General features: G+C 38.3%; 1 protein-coding gene across 1 annotated transcript in view; it reads left to right on the top strand.

The window, feature by feature from the left end:
• The first annotated feature begins 2,352 nt into the window (after nucleotides 1–2,352).
• TTK (TTK protein kinase) overlaps nucleotides 2,353–18,836 on the top strand; it is a 35,251-nt gene continuing 18,767 nt past the window's right edge. The window contains exons 1-5 of the mRNA XM_080388150.1: nucleotides 2,353–3,543; nucleotides 5,872–6,016; nucleotides 6,289–6,511; nucleotides 9,719–9,825; nucleotides 14,545–14,685. Coding sequence (XP_080244276.1) covers nucleotides 5,872–6,016; nucleotides 6,289–6,511; nucleotides 9,719–9,825; nucleotides 14,545–14,685 — 616 coding nt within the window. The 5' untranslated portion in view covers nucleotides 2,353–3,543. The remainder of the gene's footprint in view (nucleotides 3,544–5,871; nucleotides 6,017–6,288; nucleotides 6,512–9,718; nucleotides 9,826–14,544; nucleotides 14,686–18,836) is intronic.

Here is an 18,836-nt window from a genome sequence, read left to right as displayed (position 1 = left end):
CGGGGGCGGGCGGGCGGGTGAGTGAGTGAGTGAGTGAGTGCGTGCGGCGGCTCCGGGCGAGTGCGGCCGGGCCGGGTCCGGTCCAGGTCCAGGTAATTGCGGCCGGGCCGAGTGCGGTGGCGCGCCCGCGCCTAGCGTTGAAGCTGCTGAGCGGCGGTGGCGGCGGAGGCCGCGCTGCCCGGGCCGCCTGTGGCGGAGGGGCTCCCCCGGCCCGCCGGGAACGGGAGGCCGGTGCCCCGGCGTTGCGCGGTGGCCTGGGGCGGGGCGCTCGGAGGAGAACGGGGCCTGTGGCTCAGCTGCGCTGCTGCCCCTGCGGGTAGGGAGACCTGGTGTCTCTCCTCATCACCCTCACCGCCTTTTCTTGCTGCTGTCTCTTCACGATTTCTTTGTTTACCTGAATTTTACGAGCTGTTTCGGGAGTGGTGTTTGGTGGGTTTTGTTTTTATTTTTATTTTTTTCCCCTCCTAATTTAAAATTTGGTAAATTCTGAATCTAAACGAAAAAAGTTCTGGATGGTACAGCTGGTTGCAGACTTGGCAACACACAGGAAGGTGGTAGTTGGGTGAGGGTATCAATACGTTGTGTAAGTTGCCTTTAAATAGGCTGAGGAGTAGCACTTTATAGAAATACATGTAAAGCAGAGCTGTGCTTGATACGAATTCACGCAAATAGTTTTGGACCCTGGAAGGTGCTTGTGGGCAATGAGAGGGGAAAGGAGAGAGGATGGTCTTGGAAGCTCTGGCTAGTGCAAGTGATAAAGCAATAGCTATTCCAGAAATGATGCCCTAAGTTAAAACTAGTCTCAGTTATGTCCCTTGTTACTGCTTGGCTATAATCTTAAGCCTTCAGGACTTAAAATTGTGTCTTAGTGGTTTTGTGTGCTGCTCAGTTCTCTGCTGCCTCTTGGTAAACCTTCCCTACAGCTTCAGGTTTGTTTATGCTGCAGTAGCTCACCTGCTTCTCTGCTGTCCAGCTTCATTCTGATTACCTTTATTTTTTATTTTTGAACCTTACCCTTCCTCTGTAGTATCTTTTTTCAATTTTGGTATTTATTTTCATAGTCATGTTGCTATTTTTTACAATTCTTTTATTTTTGTGTTGTGTTGTTTTGTTTTCCTTTGCAAAAATCCTGATTTAGGCTTTCAGGCTTGTAAACAAAACCAAGAAGAGATTATGCATGTGTATAGTTTTTCTTAAAGCCTGGGTAGAGGCTGCAAAAACCTTCAAAAAACCGTGTTTTTATGTATTTTGGGAAATAGTGGCTGGATAAAAAGAGAGACTTACTAGTGGCCACAGTAAGGAACAGGCTGGAAGTTATCAAGTCTATCTAGTTAGAAAACTAATAATCTTGTAACCCAGTCTTCTAGTCAGTGTCATATGGTGTATGAAGGAAGCAAAGTTGGAGAGGATTTGGAGGGCTTTGCCACAAAGTCTCGATTCAGACTTTGACTGCTTATGGAGAAATTTAGCTTGACTCTTTCTAGTAGGCATTTTTAAAATGTCTGAGTAAGCAAAAGTCACAGGATTTCTTTTGTATTCCCACCGTTACAATGTGCTCTTTAGGCTTTAACCTAAAAGCTTGTATCTTTTAACAAGGAGGTCTTCTGCTTTTGTGACTTCCCCTGTGTTTTAAAGAAACTCATCAGCATGAAAATTGGTATCTATTCCTTCAAATCAGTAATAAAAACTAGCTTCTGCTGTAATATTTATAGAATACTAATTGATAACCGGTGAATGACCAGCAATGCCATGTGTTTCTGAAGATGGTTGTGTGTTGCATCTTTCCATTCTTACTTGCCTTGAATGTGGGTGGCAAGATCCTGAGGGCAGGAAGTTTGAAACACTTAAATGCCCACGTAGTAGAACCTAATGTTCAGGAAGGGTGTTTAGTAGTACTGTAGTGTGTTCAAGTTGATTTAACTGCTCTTGGAGATGGTTCTACTTCCTGTAACTGACAGCATTTTCTATACTACATGCAAACCTGTGCACCTTTGCTTAAATAGTGAGCACTGCAAAAGAATTAACTGAATATATGAACAGAATGATGCAAATACTGTAGAAGGTGGCTAAGGTTAGTTTTTCCCTCTTGTGTGTGATCCTTCTGCATAGGAAGGGAAAATGTCAGAGAACATATGCGTGGGTAAAGCTTCTGATTTAGAGAGATAGGTGGCATTTTACCTCCTCTACACAGAGTGGAGGACTTCAGCATGTAGTTTGCCTGTTCCAAGCATCTACTAAAGTTAACAAACAAATATTTAAGGATAACAGTATAGCCGCAATGGTGTGGAGATATAAGGAAAATACAGGTAAATAGGATAACATTGATCAGCTTAGTAAAAGAAATTAAGTTGCTGGGAGGAAAAAAGCCAGGCAAGCTCTTGGGCACTTGCTAAAAAATTTTTGCTGCCCTCTACACCTGCTTGGATAGACAGATGCAAAATGTCAGTAGATACCAGAGGTAGGAAGTGTACCTTTTTGTTCAATAATTTAAAAAGTATTTTCATGTTTTTCTCAAAGTTTGCATTTGAGGAAAAACTATCTGGCTCTATTCAGAATTTGAGCCAATAGTGTAAGACAGCAAATCCACTATTTCAAGACTGGATGCTATTGTTTCTCTTTATTATTAATGCTCTTGAGTGTATTACATGTGAAATCCTATGGCTAGCCTGTACTGCCACTTTATCCATTTACAACATACACAGCTTTCTAGTCTCTGTCCCTTGGCTCTCTATTTAGTGGATCTGTATGAGGGGCTGAAGTTAAACTACTATGCCTTTTTTAGAGGTAGTTCTGTCTGATGTCTGCATACATATTTTCCCTGTTGTTGGTTCCCTGTCCCTAACTTCCTTTCCTGTATGGATTTCTAAATCTCAGATGTGCTGCCATGTAGCTTTGCAGTTAAGAGCAGAGTTCCTGTTGAGCGCATATATAATGGCATGTTGCTCTTCTAGCTCTTTGCCATCTTGTCAGTTTGAACTTCTCTCTTTGAAGTGCATTCATGGCAAATGCTTTCTTTAAAAGTAATCATACAGCAGATTAAGCCAAAATGAGACTGAATACTTGCTTGTGGTTGTACTTTGGCATGAGTAGAAAGATTAGTTGCAAATCATGACAATAAAGTGAGTATGCCCTTAGTGCATTTTTTTATCTGTAAATGTCATAAGCTGACACACTCAGAAGTGCTTGCCCTCAGTCCAAAAGTAGTCTTTGAGCATTTTTGTTCTGTTTTTGTTCCTAGCTAGACAGTTTTATTGATTTAATGATAACTGTATTTCTGGGGTGTCATGGAGATTAGTCAAGCTTACAAGGGTATACTGATAGTAATTTACTTTTCAATGTGTAACCATTCTGTTTTTGATACACAGGAACTTCTTCAGGATGGAGAGCTATGTTTCTTGCCTTTGTTGGATTCTTGGGATCATCTGAGATAGCCTGACCCTCCATCCATCTTGCCTTGTAAAAAAAATATATCCATTCTTCCAGAGAGTTTTTCTCCATATAGTACGCATCAAACCTTGAACAGTTAAGCAGCACACCAGAAATGTAAGCTGGATGCATATTGATGAGAGTTAAGATGAAATTTATACAGAAAATTACTTTTTTCTTAGTACATTTGGCAAGCCATCACTACAGAAAGGATAACGAGCCTTTTACATTGGTGATGAAAATATAAATATTGTGTTTAAAATGACAAAATCCATCTGGGAATTGTTAGCAGTTACAGTTGTAATAAGGGATCATGGTATTACTGAACATAAGGTAAACTTTGGATCTTGGTGCTTCAGGTTCTGGAGAAGCTGACTTCATCTGTACTTTGAGGGGATGGGTACAGCTCAAGGACAGATCTTTAAGGATATTCACACCCGTAAAGAGGAGATTTGGAGTATCTGAGTTCCTGTAGCCCCTTTTGCTACATTTAGAAAAGGCAAAACTGCAACATGTACCAACATCTTCCTTACAAAGAGACAAATGTGTGTTTTCCTATAAAGTAAATGCATATCATTGCTAAACTGGCACATGAACAGTCTTTGCTACAGTAATCGCCTATGTAACTTTTAGCAACGTGATCCCCAAAAGATGGAGCAGTTTACAGAGCCAGTTTCAGGATAGCCTGAATAATAAGCCTGAAAAATAAAATAAAATAAAAATAATAAATTAGATAAAATAATTGAATGAATTTGCAAAGTGTTGGTCAAATGTAGGCATACAGAGAGGGGTTTGTGTAGCATGCCTCTGAGTAAAGAAAACTGTTCTCTTTTATTAGTAAGCTGCCACCCATGTCAGTGAGGCTGTTGTATCCTTTGAAAAAGTGATATGGCTTGTTCTTTGGAAATGTGCATAAAAGTTTGCCTTTCCTGAACACAGACATTATAGAATATATATACATATATGTTAATTATACATAGTTTTGTCTTAATGTTCCTAATATTTTCTTTTGTAAGCCTCAAATTACTCCAGTTATGTGGACATAATTCTTAGTAGTTGATGGAGTACACAGATTTGCTTTAGGGTTCTCCCAACCTGCACATGCTTAGTGAAACTGTGCAGATGTCTTTGGTGTTTCATTTGTGTACTTTACTCATCTTCTGATTAGTGTCTTCTGTCTAGCCTGCCCTTCCACCATCAGTTTGTAGTTTCAGTGTTGGGATTGTATTCCTTAGTAAAGCAGACGTTCTAGCCAGGAATTAATACAAAAATTGAATATTATTTATTACAAGTGATGTAATGTAGTAATTTTGTTATGCCTACTGGTTCACCTGTTTTCAGTGGTTTGTCTTTGGGTAATTGCTTAGAATGAATCCTTTTGGATAGACATCTAGGTGGTAAAATTTTGCAACAGTGGAAGTTAATGAGAACTACGACAAGTAACTATTTCAGAATGCTTGATTTAGAATCTCAGTGGTATAAATAAGTGCACTGCATTTCATTGAAGTGCTTTAGAGAATGTTAATGGTAAAATTGAGGCATAGCAAGGACGGACTTGTATTTTTCAGACCACATCTCACTGTCCAATTAAACATGTGTTATGTTAAATAAAAATACCATGCTGTTAAAGAGGAAGTAAGGCTAAAAGATGGGTTGTAAGTATCTCTTAAGTCCTGATTTCAACTTTTAAGTTATACCTGTGATGGAAAAAACAAATATTGTTCAAATTTGGAAGTTTATACTATCAAGTTTTCTTTCCATATGAAAAGTGTTTATGTTTAAACAAGGTGTGCGTGTAGGTTGACACATCTAAGGTAGTCTAACCCAGCCTTACAGGTGTCATCAAATGAAAGTCTCTCCTTCTTGCCTTTCCTTTCTCTTTTCCATATGGTGACACAGCTGAGAGAGCAGGAAAAACATAACGCAAAAAGGTAAAAGCTCTCCCTTTATGTAGTTTTCTGCTGGGATTTGTCCCTGAGCCAGGTCACCATGAAGTCTTGACAAATGCTTGTTCTGTTGCTGTTTATTCAAGAGAAGTGGCAGGAGTTTGTGGCTAGGAGGACTGCCTCTTAGCCATCCTAATCTATGGATTTGGGATTGTGATTTAATGCAATAGACATAACTATTCAGGCAGCATATCCCACCTCCATTTTATTCAAACATTGGATATACCTTATTGGAAAGGGCTACTGTGAAGCATGGACTAGTATTTTGGCAGATGAGTTAAGTACGGATTCTTTTTGTTCATCAAAGTTGGCTTCTGCTAAGAAGTTCACTTGTGTAACTGTCTTGACAAAGGCTTAATGGAATATTCGTGTTATATAGTGTGGTTGAGTCTCAAGCTGCAAAGTATATATGAGAGGCTTTCTCATGGTAATTCCAATTCAGGTGAGCTACAACAGGCTTCTTCAGTAACTTAATTGGTTTTTAACCTTGTGTCTGCAGATGGAGGAAGATGACTTAAGTGAAAGGGGGTTGCCACAAATTGCTTCAATCATGAATAGAGTTAGAGACTTGAAAAACAAGTACAGAAATGAAGACAGCATCACAGATGAGCTTAACTGTACTAAAATCTTGGCTGATACAACAGGTATGTGTGTTTGCACAGTTGACACCAGAGTAACAACATTTCTTAACCTAACAAAAGAACCATTAACTGAAAGGATTTAAGTTTAACATTTTACATTTCTTTAATATTAATGACCACAAAATACATTTAATCTCTCCTTGTTTTAGTTAACTGTGTTGCTCTAACTTTTTCTTAAACTACTAGTCATCTTACATGAGATCTTATAAAAAGTTTTTTCCTCTGTTCATGTTTGCTGCAGTTTGAATCAATCTTCTTTGTTGTTTTACTGTTAGATAACTCGGGAACTGTTAATCAGATAATGCTGACAAATAATCCAGAAGATTGGCTGTGTTTTTTGCTTCGGCTAGAGAAGAAGGGTATTCCTCAGATGGACGTTAACCTGCTGAATACACTCATTGGTCGTTACAGTCAAGCAGTGACTGCGTTACCTGCAGAAAAGCATAGTGAAGATGAGAGCTATGCTCGCATCCTTGTGAGATTTGCCGAGTTGAAAGCGTAAGTATAAATTTCAATATAAGAACTTATAATTAAGAATCATGCATTTGAATGATGATAAAAATAGCTTGGGTTTTTTTTAGTGGTTTCTGCAACAAATTATTTTGAGTGTGGATGTTTTCATATAGGCTTCTTGAAACTGAGCAGCTTTGGCTAGTCAGCTTATCTGTTGTCTCCACAGTACTTGCATTTTTTGTGTATGGTAATAAACATGATTGTTCAGAGGTATTTGATTTAGAGATGTTAACATGCGGGTTTTTTTCTGGCTTCTATGGGGAAACGGCATGAGGCACTTTATTTTCAGCGTTATACTTCAGCTCAAAAGAAGCTGTATGGGTGAGATCTGATATAACTTTGGGTATCTATAATCTGTATATTACACTTTATGTTGTAAGTTAGGATTAATTTCCATGTGGACTTCTATAGTTGGGCTGTGAGGTAGGCGGTTTGCTACTATCTAATCCATCTAGTCAAACCATGGTGGTCTGTCCTTGGCTAGTCCTTCTCCCTTGCTAGGAAAGACTCATCCCAGCTACATTAAATTAGCTGCTGTAGGGTAGGAAGAATGTCTCAGAACATCATTCTATACTTCCGTACTGATGAAGTTAGTTTTGATTGTAGTCATTTATTGCTTTATTCAGTCATAATTTGGGACAAAACCAATTTCTTTTTGCAAGGATTTCCTTTATCACTTGAAATAGCATTGTAGCAAATATTGAAAGGCTCTGTTTTAACACTGCAGCAATCCATAACTATTATGAGTTGAACATGTGGTCTTCCAGTGAATATAGCTGGTCTTTTTGTTTCTTGTGTGTCCTCCGGTTCGGCTTTTAGGCAGGTGGCTTGATCTTGCAGGATGATGTTGTTTACTTTTTTGTCTATAATAGCATTTGCATGGGTCTTGCTGCATCAGTGTAAACTGAAAGTGTAGAATGGAAGTTGCCTGACTACTGTTGAGAAACAAGCAGGAGTGAGCAAGACCTGCCATGAATCCTTAGTACCTTGAAGAACTAAGGTGTTTCTGTGTAAGTGGAGTAAAGCACATCCTCCAGAAAGAGCTCCTGTCCTTAAAGATGCTGAGAGAAGGTTTTCTTATTTGAAGGTTAGTTGTTTTTCCTCAGAACAGAAGTTGTGCAGCACAGGCTTCCAACTAATACTTTCTAGGTGTCTTTGGGAGAAGGGTGCTCTTCAGTAGGGTTCTGTTTGCTGTTCTCCCAAAAGTTCCACCTAACAGGAAAAGTACAACAGAGCATCACAAACTTCAGAAGCAGTGACAACAGCTTGAGATTTTAGTGTCGGCATCAATGCTTTTCTTCTGATCTAAGCTGGATTATTCCTTTCTTGGCACTGGACCTGCGTTGTACTGGTATCTTCTCTAGCTGCCATCTGACTATGCCAAAACCTTTTGATGTATTAGGATACTGAGGTGGTTTGAAGAACCGTTGGACACTCTGAAACAGGCAAACGTGAACAGTCAGCTGCATCTGTGATTATCTGTATATAGCACACTAACCATGCTAGGCCTGCTTTCATGTAATGCTTCTGGCTGTAGCACAGTGCCACCAAGTGTGTGGCACTTGATGCCTGTTGCTAACTTAGGTCTTGTACTGTCAGAGTTGTTGCTGATTTCTACAGGAACTTAAAATTTAATACACCTCTGTAAGGGAATGTAATTCATGTTACAGCTTAATTTTTTGTTACTCTGACTTTGCCTGGAGATGGGTTAGTCTTTGTCCTGTCACTTTGGATGATCATAGCCAAGTTTATTAAACTTACTGGAGTCCAGTAAGATGCCTAAACTATGGTAGAAACTTTTCTCATTCTTAATTCCACATATTTCTACTGGAAATATGTTCCATTTAGCTTTGTGTTGTATTTTTCTGTACTTATGTCTTAAGCCATTGTCAAATTTTTCACTGTCCCCACTCCTAAGTGCTACCTTTGTTTACCTGTTGAACCAGGGTGGGATTTTGAAAGAAATTTATTTATTTCTTGATTATGGATTTTGCTGAAAAGAAGTGTTAAAATAAATTTTTTAATATTAAAAAGGGGGAAGGGAGACCATTGAAAAGTAATGTTAACTTATTTCATAGTCATAGATTTGGGTGTCTTGTGTCTTGAAGAGTATTTACTTAAGCTGTAGATCCTTTAGAATATTTAAATGTTTGTGTACTTTGTGTAAGTATCTCAGTTCCTAACTTAGCAATCTATGGCTGAATGTAAAACTAGGATTAAAACCTAGTAAAAGAAAAGAAACCTAAGTGTGGAGTATCTTGTCTGGACTTTGTGGCACGTTTTTGAAGTATACCACGTTTGCCATTACTGATTGTGGCGTGTCTGCAGAAAACACTTAAATCCACCTTGTGCTACCAAATTTAACTGATAAGACTGTGCTGTCTGGGAGTATGGGGAATAACGGAATGAATTCCCTATGTCTTGTAAGAGTCTGTTCCCATAGAACCCTTGATAGAGGTAGCTATTGGATAAATGCTTGTGTCCTAGTTTTCTGTAGGTATGGTATTCTAGATGTAGCAACAGAAACAACTTCCTTCAGTTACCTACATCTCCTCTAAGGGAATCTGACAATTTGAGTGCAGTTGCAGAAGCTCTTCAATGTAGAAAAGCTCATGAGCTCTAACAAATCTTAGTTCGGTATTGCTTTAATGTAATGGATTGGAAACTTTGTGACCATATTGCTGCAGGATATAACTAATAGTGTATATAACATTTCTTCTGATTTGATTAATGCAAAACACTTTTCCATGCTTGTTGTTTCTAAAGCAGTCTTTTCCTTGTCCTCCTGCCTTGCAATCTCCCTAGTACAGAAGTGGATGCATCCAGAGATTTTACTCTAGATACGTCAGCCTGTACCTTGGGAGGGCTACAGGTGGGTGTTCTGAGGGAAAATATATACATATTTTGAGGAGTAATTTAAGCAGGGACAAAGAATGAGTCCTCAATCTTTCTCGTCAGGTTTCAATACATTATGTTTTTTGGAAAGGATCAGGTTAATATCTTACAATTATTTAGCTTTTTAAGACTCTGCTTATTTGTACTTCACTGATGACTCTGAGAAAGAGGGAAAACTTCAGCTATGGATGGATTGCTTTTCCAGAATTATCTAGTGCCATCACTTAGCACATGGAACTTCATCCTTGTTACTTAGGGTCTTTACTTTGTGTAACTACTGTTATGCTGTCTTTACAGTCTTCAAGATCCAGAGGAGGCACGGGACCAATTTCATCTGGCCAAACTGAACTGCAAGAGATTTGCTTTTGTCCATGTGGCTTTTGCACAGTTTGAGCTATCACAAGGTATGTAGAAAAACTTGTTTGGTGTTGCTTTTCTGTGTTCTGGGTTTTGTTGTTTTAAACTTCTATTATGTAGTTTGCAAGGAAATGAGTAGGTTTTAAAGCAGAAAAAGAAAAAGCTAGATTTTCTTTTTTGATTGAAATTTAACAGGAATGTGTTCGCTTTTTAATAAAAATATGCGCATAGTTCTTAAGTATATTTTCTTTCTAGAAATAATGTTCAAACAAGGTGAAAATTGGCAGTGATATCTGTTCTTTTTCTAAGCTTAGATCTTGCAGTGGGAGGTGTGAGTAAGGCTTTTGCTTTGTTGAAAAATGGTGCTCAAATTTGAGTGGTAGTTTCCCTTTATTTTCAGCTTGCTTGTGGAAGAAATTCTTGCTCTTTCCAAAGAGCAACTGTAGACTTTGTTTCTTTTTTATTAAACCAAAATACACTGTAAAATTGTAATTTGGTCCAATTAAATTTCCCCCCTGCCGCTCAGGTTCTTAAGTAGCTAGCAGTTGGATTTTGATTCTGTTTCTTGTTCCATTGTTGAACGTACATGTTAGGAGAGTGGAGATGCTTCATATCTTATCTCACAAATGCTGTGGACTGACTTCTTTGACAGTCCCATAGATGTCATGTTCCAGTCGAACAGGGGGGCAGTTTGTCAGTATCCAAAACAGAATGGTAGTCTCTGTCACACGGTGCCACACAGCAGTGTTTTAGGGAAGCCATTCTGATAGGAGGGTGATAATGTCTCTTAAATTCTGGTTTCCTTCTTTAAGGTTCCCTTCTTTATAGTGTTGCTTGGTGTACTGGATCTGGCTTGGGTTGGGTTAATTTTCTTAACAGCTCATATGATGCTGTATTTTGGACATGTGACTACAACAGTGTTGGTAACAGTTAAAACACTGGTGTGCTGCTGAACTGTGCTTGCACAAGGTCAATGATTTCTGTTTCTTGCTTGCCTTCTCCTCTGTCCAAAGGCTGGGGGTGGGCAAGAGTTTGGCAGGGGATGCAGCTGGGACATAGGCTATGGAATACCCACCCCTCTGGCTTCGTTCAGGTCAGCTGTCCTGGCTGTGTCCCCTCTGTTTCTTGTGCCCTGCTGGCAAGGCCTGAGAAATTGAAAAGTCCTTGTCTTAGGTCAAATATGACCTAGCAACAAGAAAAACATCAGTGTGTTATCAACATTGTTCTCATACCAAATCCAAAACACTGCACTGTACTAGCTGCTAGGAAGAAAATTAGCTGTATCCCAGCTGAAACCAGGACACCCAAATTGACCAAAGGGATGTTCCATGCCATATAGCATCATGATCATCAGTAAAAAAAACCTGGAGGAATAGTCTTTCCACAGCAGCAGATGCTTGGAGACTGGCTGGGCATTGGCCTGCTGGTAGGAGGTGATAAATGATTGCCTTGGCATCACTTGTTCTTTTTTTCCTTTTCCCTTCACTTAGTAAACTCCTGAGGTTTTTTCTTGCTTTTCCTTTTCCAGTTCTCCCTCTAGACTATTAAGTTATACTTTAATATATCTAGAGCAATAGGTCTTCAACACTTTGGGCCAGTACTCCAAGTTCATCTGGGCTGACGTTGCTTCCTTTCTGCTGTGTGTAGGGGAGGGTGGCCTTGGCACATGGTAGCAGGGTTGTGCTGCCTACCCACAGGCTCATATTTTCAGATGTCTTTAATTTTCTTTCTGTGGTAGATTTGAGCAATCATCTGTCACCATGTTTATCTCCTCCATTTAACAGCTTTGCTCTATCAGAAAGACTAGCAGTTTCCATGAAAGCAGTTTTCTTTGAACCAAGTAGCCTTGGTCGATATATTTTGAAGTTTTTGTGGTTTGTTTTTCTTCATGGATTTTATCAGTACCATGCAAGCTGTTGTATATTGCCTAGTATGAAAAATTCTCCCCAAAACTAACTACAATAAACTGTCTGTTCTACACTGTGGATTCTGAATGCGTCTTACTAGATGTTCCTCTTTGTTTACATCTGTTTATGGACAAAACCACTACCAGTGGGAAATAGGCTTTTGGTCCAGTACTTTTTAAACTGTATTAGGATGCCTTTTAGATGTTCAAAGTGTCTCATGAAGAAGAGTAATTTCAATAAAATCAGTAAGTAAATAGTAATTTGTCTTAGGCTTTCTGGGTTTTTTTTAACTAATAAGTTTATTTGTAGTGGAGGAGGAAAGGTTGTGGAAATTCCCCTCAGAAATACATGGCATGTGTTTAATTGATGGAAGAAGGATCTAAGTAGGACTCCTCCACACAGAGGGGAAGACAAAAAATTGCATATTTGACTTGAAACTCCATGTTTTTGTGTCAGATGAATCTGTTATCTGGTCTTGTTCCAATATGAACTTGTGGTGTAGAACTTATAAACAGTAATAAAAGGTAGCTGATTTGTTTAGTGAACACTGTATGCTTATTAAAAAAGATAATAAACCAGTAATACTGCAGTAATAAATATATTGTCAAATAAGTTCATACACAACAGGTTTTGTTTAACCAAAGTGTAGAAAAGGTACCACTGGGTTACCAATGACTAAATTAATCCTTGTATCACAATTACTTATGAGTTGTACCGATGGAATGTTTGTACAATAGTTTCTCTTAATTTGATAGCAAATAGTCAACCTAAAATGAACCTTCCAAATCTCAAAGGAATAAGCTATTTGTGATTGATTTTTATCTCCAGCATGTGCTCAGATATGTTTTATCCTTGAGCTGGTCTAATTAATGTTTGGTGACGGGTATGGAGCTGTAGTGTCCCTGCTGGGTGCTTCAAAGGGGACTAAACATAGGAGTTTATATTGTTCCTTTAAGAGTGCTGTTCCTGTTTTACTGCGTATGTCCAGCTTAGGTCAGAGGGAAAGGTGGAAGGTAGTGTTTTGCTACTTCCTCATCCCAGTGATTTCAGCAGTGCTTTGGCATGCCTGCCAGTTGCTTCTGGATTAATGCGTGTTTCCCTTTGTGTTAAGAAGAAAAAGTGAATTATACATAGACTTCCCCATTTTGAGCAAAACTGTGAGCTGAAGCTCAAGTCAAAATTCTGAAATTATGGCTGGCAAATTGACTGCTTTCATTATAAATTGATTATTCTTGACTTGAAAATAGTGACACAATAAAGGTGCCATTCTGTTTTATTTAAATGCTGAATACAACTTCATTTAAATCAGTCAGATGAGGAGCTGTCTCTTCCTCAAGTTTGGTGTGCCTTGGGTAGTGTACTTGAAGCAAGATTTGCTTGTGAATTGCTCTGAACCCATGACTGTAAATGAAACTACTTTTGGTATATAAAATGTTATGCCTAGGTGGATCATTCAGGCTTTTTGTATGTGATGAAGTGGACTGATTGAAACTCAAAGATAACTTCTGACTTTACTCTTGTGCCTTGGTTCCTTGTCTATTAAGGGGGATGGAGCAGTTAATTTTTCACATAGGTGTTCTGGTATTGTGTTTTTTGTTATTGAGGCACATAATATAGGAGGAATTACTTTCATTTTGAGTAGCAGGTCTTGTTCAAGCGACCTGTGGTTACTAAATATAGCCAGAGGAAGAACACAGGTTAGGGATTCTTAAAGAAATGCTAAGCCTATCTACTTGCTAAGGATTTGAGGGAAGTAGTACTTGATTATATGGTTAAAAAACAAGTCACAACAAATACGGACCACGTGAATTTAAAAGAAGTCATATCCAATCTTATTTTGGTGTTTCCTTGCTTCAGTGTGAAACAACATCCAGTTAATATCCTTAAAACAGGTTACTTAAGTGTAAGTTCTTAATATATGCGCCCCACTCCCCTTCCCAGTCTGAACTGCAGGCGACATTGACGTCTAACTTCAGTTATCAGTGGAGTTATGAGTGCTGGAGACATCATGGAGCTCTGAAATAATACTATTATATCGTGTAAGAAATACTTAAGTATACATGTATGAGACACATACAAGAAGTGGTTTACATCTTGCTGTTTTGGCACTGAGGAATGAAATCAACAGCTATAACAAAACATCGTATCCTTTTGCCCTGAAACTCTCTAAACCAAGGAAGAGATTTTGGTTGCAGTGTACTTTCCTTACTTGACTCCTATGTTTAATACCTGTATGTGTACACGCTTATACATTTAAACTGAATGCTTTCAATATATTTTAACAGCCCCCCCTGCCCAGTTCTCTTCGGTCTCTGTTTATGGCACTTAGTAATGTGTAAAACTGTAATGAAACTATATCCTTCCTTTTAATTTCTTTTTTTAACTGTAGTAATGTTTGATTTAATAGCAGCTGCTTTTAACTTTATTACATCTATTAAAGATGTCTTAATACATACAGGATAAAGGTTTGTATCTCGTCAGATTGAAACTGAAGTCCATAAAGGTAGTTGTTCCTTGCTGATACTACAGGAAAAAAAATGGACTCTAGGACTTACTTTGTATTTCCTTATAGTTCCTATAGCACTAAACAAATACTGAGAACGTAGTGTTGAGTTTTATAAAGCAATTTTTGTGACTGTAGTCAACTTCATGTGAAAAATTGACTTTGCATGACTTGCTTGTAACTAGCTCAGGCAGTATTCTTAAAGTGGATATCTAAGTGGGGGAAGCCTAATGAATGATGGCTTCAGAGAATGATGCAAAGTGAATGTAAGATGGCATGAATGTGATAACATCTTTAAATGTGTTGCCCCAGTGTAACTGTTTATTTCCTTGATTTCTCTGTGCCTTTCTACTTAGGAAATGTGAAGAAGTGTAAGCAGCTCCTTCAGAAAGCTGTGGAGTGCTCTGCTGTTCCACTAGAAATGCTGGAAACTGCTCTACGAAACTTTAATTTACAAAAAAAGCAGTTGCTTTCAGATGAGAAGGAGAATTTAGCAGGTAACTGCAGTTTCTTAATGTTGGTGGAGTTTATGAATGTTGTAATTCTAGATTGAAAACTATTTAATGTTTGTCCCTTCTACATAAGACCTCATAATCTGCTGTTGTCTAAAACGGACATATCTATATTCTCGATCTTACTCCTTCAGTACTTGGCTCCATCTTCTGTGCAGTGATTGTAGTTTGCAGAAGCCATAAATTGGTAGATTCTCTAATTCTGCAGAGGGCATTCCTCTGACTGTTAGGTGTTTGTAATAGAAACTTACAGCTGAAAGTGTGAAGTAAGAGCTATTGGTGGTAGAGAAGAATTAGAACTGAAACAGACTAAACTATACAGATAGTTTACTTAGAGGTCTATCTTGTGGCAGACTGAAGTTCTGGCAATCACCTCAGTGAAGTCAAATCTAGGAAAATTAAGTTTCAACCTTATATTTATTTTACAAATGGATGAAACCCACGTATTTATCAGTACAAAATTGAAGTACTTGACTGTATCATAAATCATAACTGATACTGTTTGCTGGGTATGTAACTTCAATAAGGGAATGGTTGCCTTGTGAAGCTTTCGAGAGAAATTTGGAAAACATGATTAGACTTCAGTATTTAAGTGCATGTAACTAACTCTTCCAAGAGTGGTGCTTAACAGTTCCATATTTTTCCTTTGTATAAGGACAGATCGTGGCAAAATGTCTCACGTACATTTCCTTGGGGATATGTCTTCATGAACGTGGTTTGAGATACGGCTGGCTCCTGTTGAATCAACCTGTGTGTGAAATGCTAGTTATGGGGGGGGGGGGGAACCCCAAACATCTGGCAACACTTACAATATGGCATTAACTTACAGTTAGTATTGAGTTTTTTAGTAAACTTTTATTTTTGGGTCTGTTCTGTTTACCGTTAATCAGATATAGACCTCTTTAAGTGCCACACCTGATGTACTGTGCCACAAGAGAATATATTGTGGAATATCCTTCCTGGATTGTGCAATTTCTGCCATGTTATTGGCTTTACTTGCTGTAAAGCTAAGGGAATACCTATGAAATAATACATGGCAAAACCCTGTCTGCCATTTAGGAAGCAGTGAACTTTGGGGGAGGAATGGGCTTACTTAGTTTTTCATCTGTATGAGCTTGTAACATCAGGTATTTAAATAAGCTAAGTATTAATTCAGCTATTAAAAGATAAGTTTAAAAGGTAAATAACACTAGACTCTAAAACACAGGGATGTATGTGGCCTAAATCACTGAACTTGTCTTTAAGTGAATTTATATGGTCCTTCTAGAGCAATAGAGAATGTTTTTGTGTATAGGCATTTGTCTTGTTTGTTTCACGTTACTATTTAAAGAGCTGCTTTTGAAAGTTTTATCTGAGAACAGATGTGCTGTTATGTATGAATGCATTCCTTCATAGCTTCAAAAGATTGTTCAGAAAGCTGTTGACAGGAATTAAGCAGTTGTAGTGTAGTAATACAAGCATAAAACCTGTGCCACAAGTCTAGAAGCCTTTGCTTTAATTCCCTTTTTGCCTGTCTTTCGCATGTCTTTCATTCGTGCACAGCAATCTAATCTATTTAACATACCAGGTGCAATAAAACATGATTAGTTGGGAAAAAGTGATTTAGTATTTAAATGAAGTCATGGAACCATTTTAGAGCAATTTAGTTTGGAAAAGACTGTTAAGATCAGAGTCCAACCATAGTCATGAGAAGTATGAGGCAGATAGGCTGTATCAGACTGTGAAAGAACAGAAGTATTGTAGATCACCAACTGGATGTGAGAATCCAGTGGCAGGCTTGGGCAAAAAAAACCCCACCAAATGTCTCTGTGTATATGGAAAAAAATGTGGGATGTGTGAGGTGGTGATGGTACTGGATTGCTAAAGTGCTAATTCAAAACAACGTTCAGTGTTAGGTAAACAAAAGCTTAGAACTATGTTATACATTAAAGCACTTCTCTATGTAACTGAAGTTAATATTTGGTTTATTGGCATAAGTAGGTTACAAAAAATTAAGGACTAAATAGAGGTAGTACTGCAGTGTTGATCTGTCAGAAGTCTGGGCTTCTGCTCGCTGAAGTTAGAAGGGGGATGTTCAAAGATTCCAAATAAAAATCAAATTAATTTTAATGAACTGATCCAGGATTTTAAAATGTTAAGAGAAATGGTATGTAAAAAAAGTCCTTAAACTGATTTCCTGAGAGGCTGTGGATAGCAGTGATTTCTTCTGTTTATTGGTAGAGTAAATAATTTCCTGTACTAATGGAAAACAAGGCCTCTGTGATGTAGGAGATCATAGTGTATAGTATCTTAGTTCTTGGGTTTTTTTAAAATCCATGTTCCTCTGTCTTAAATAGATCTTTTCCACAATACAAAATATGTATCTGAATAATCAGATATAAATTTAAATTTTAAAAAGGGTTTGTCAGGAAAATAATGTAAGACATTAAGCCTTCATTTAGGGAACATTGTGGAGTAAGATATTTTATTCAGATATACCCTAATCTACCTTTTGTATGTAGTAACTGCCCATGAACATGAGTTCATGTGTTACAAAAGTGCTGATGTATTTGCATTAGTGTGTTCTGACTTGCGGTCGCTTATTCATCTCTGGGAAGTGACCTTCACTTCTAGGCAAAAATAGTTTGGATGATGACCATGTTGTCCTGAGCTGATTATTTGGGGTTTTGAGGTTCTAGAATTATTTCTCAAATAAATGTATTTCATATGTACTTTACAGTACACAGAACCAGAAGTCAAGTTATATGTGACTAGAAATTGATGTGTCACTTCAAGGCTAATATGCAACTTGATACAGCTTTTGCCAGATCTTAAATAACTGAGCAAGATTCTCTACTAGATTGATGGGGCTGGTAGATGAGCTGTTGGCTCTTACCTGCCTTGATCTTCTCTGACCTGACAGTAGAGCACAGCTTGTCATGTGACCACTCTCACATTTGCTACCCCAACTAATTGCTTAGAATAATTCCGTTGAATTTATATGTGCTGTGTTGGCAGCACATTGAGGTAGACTAACCAGCAAAAGGTCTTTGATAACAATTCACTGAGCTAGTAGATTCTTCAGCTGGTTAGTAGAGTTGGCTTTAGAAGGGAGTGTGCCTGTGGCCTGTCAGTTTGGAGGTGATACTGGAGTTTATTTCAGCCTAGGATTTGTCAGCATGAAAGCCATGTTCATAATTGAAAATGGGAAGCTGCTTAGAGTTTTAATGACTAAAGCTGTCTGTATCTAAAGTGCCTCTCTAAGGGGGAAGGAGGATCTGAGGGAGAAAAAGTGTTTAATTGATGATTGGTAATTCTGATGCCCTGACTTCTGTCTTCCTCTGCCACAGTAGGTAGTTCTAGGGATTTAGAATGCAGCCTTCCAGAAACAGTACTGAAAAACCTAAATGAGAAGATATGCTTGTGGAAGATTCACCTATTTATGTTGTGATTGCTATTTTTTTATACTTTCCACTAGAACTGGAAAAGCTGCATGGCAGCTTTTTGCAATGGCAGGCACCTGTTAAATGCTTTAAATCCAGATCTACAGAAACATAACAGAGACAGCACAAAAAGTTGTATCAAAATAAAATACACATAAAGGAAGTCAGCACAAAAGCAAGGTTCAACAGGAGGAGGACGGGTCCAGGGATATGATCAATATCTTGGGTCTCTGCAGTAGCCGGGAGTTTGTAAGGGTTGTCTACAGTTATATCTTTGAAATACTAGCTCTGAAACAGGCTAGGTTTTGATGCTTGATTTAGGATTTATTATAGCTACTTAGGTGTGGGTGTCCTTATCCTTCTGATAAATAATTGGAATGAACAATGAAAGAATCCAAATGTAAGCAGCTTGAAATCTCCTGGGGAATCCCTGTGGAGCAAGCTGTGGAAGCATCCTTTGGATGACGCTGTTTTGGAGCGGAGGTTTATTGTCAGAATGTAGATTTGGAAAATCATCTTGCTCTGAAAGCGTGGGTTTCTTCCTCACTCCCCCAAGATACTATTTAAACCAATGGTTTTGGTGCTTGCATTCCTTCTCCTGTATAAGAAGATAAGATTAACAGTGAGGTTTTTCACTTAAATTGCTTGGATAGTCTTTGGACATCTTTAATCTCCCTTTTATGTGTTTAAACATAGTTTACAAGTATAGCTGTG

The sequence above is a fragment of the Falco punctatus genome, assembly GCF_963210335.1.
Source record: "Falco punctatus genome assembly, chromosome: 5".
NCBI classification, from domain to species: domain Eukaryota; kingdom Metazoa; phylum Chordata; class Aves; order Falconiformes; family Falconidae; genus Falco; species Falco punctatus.
This window is presented reverse-complemented; position numbering and strand designations above follow the sequence as displayed.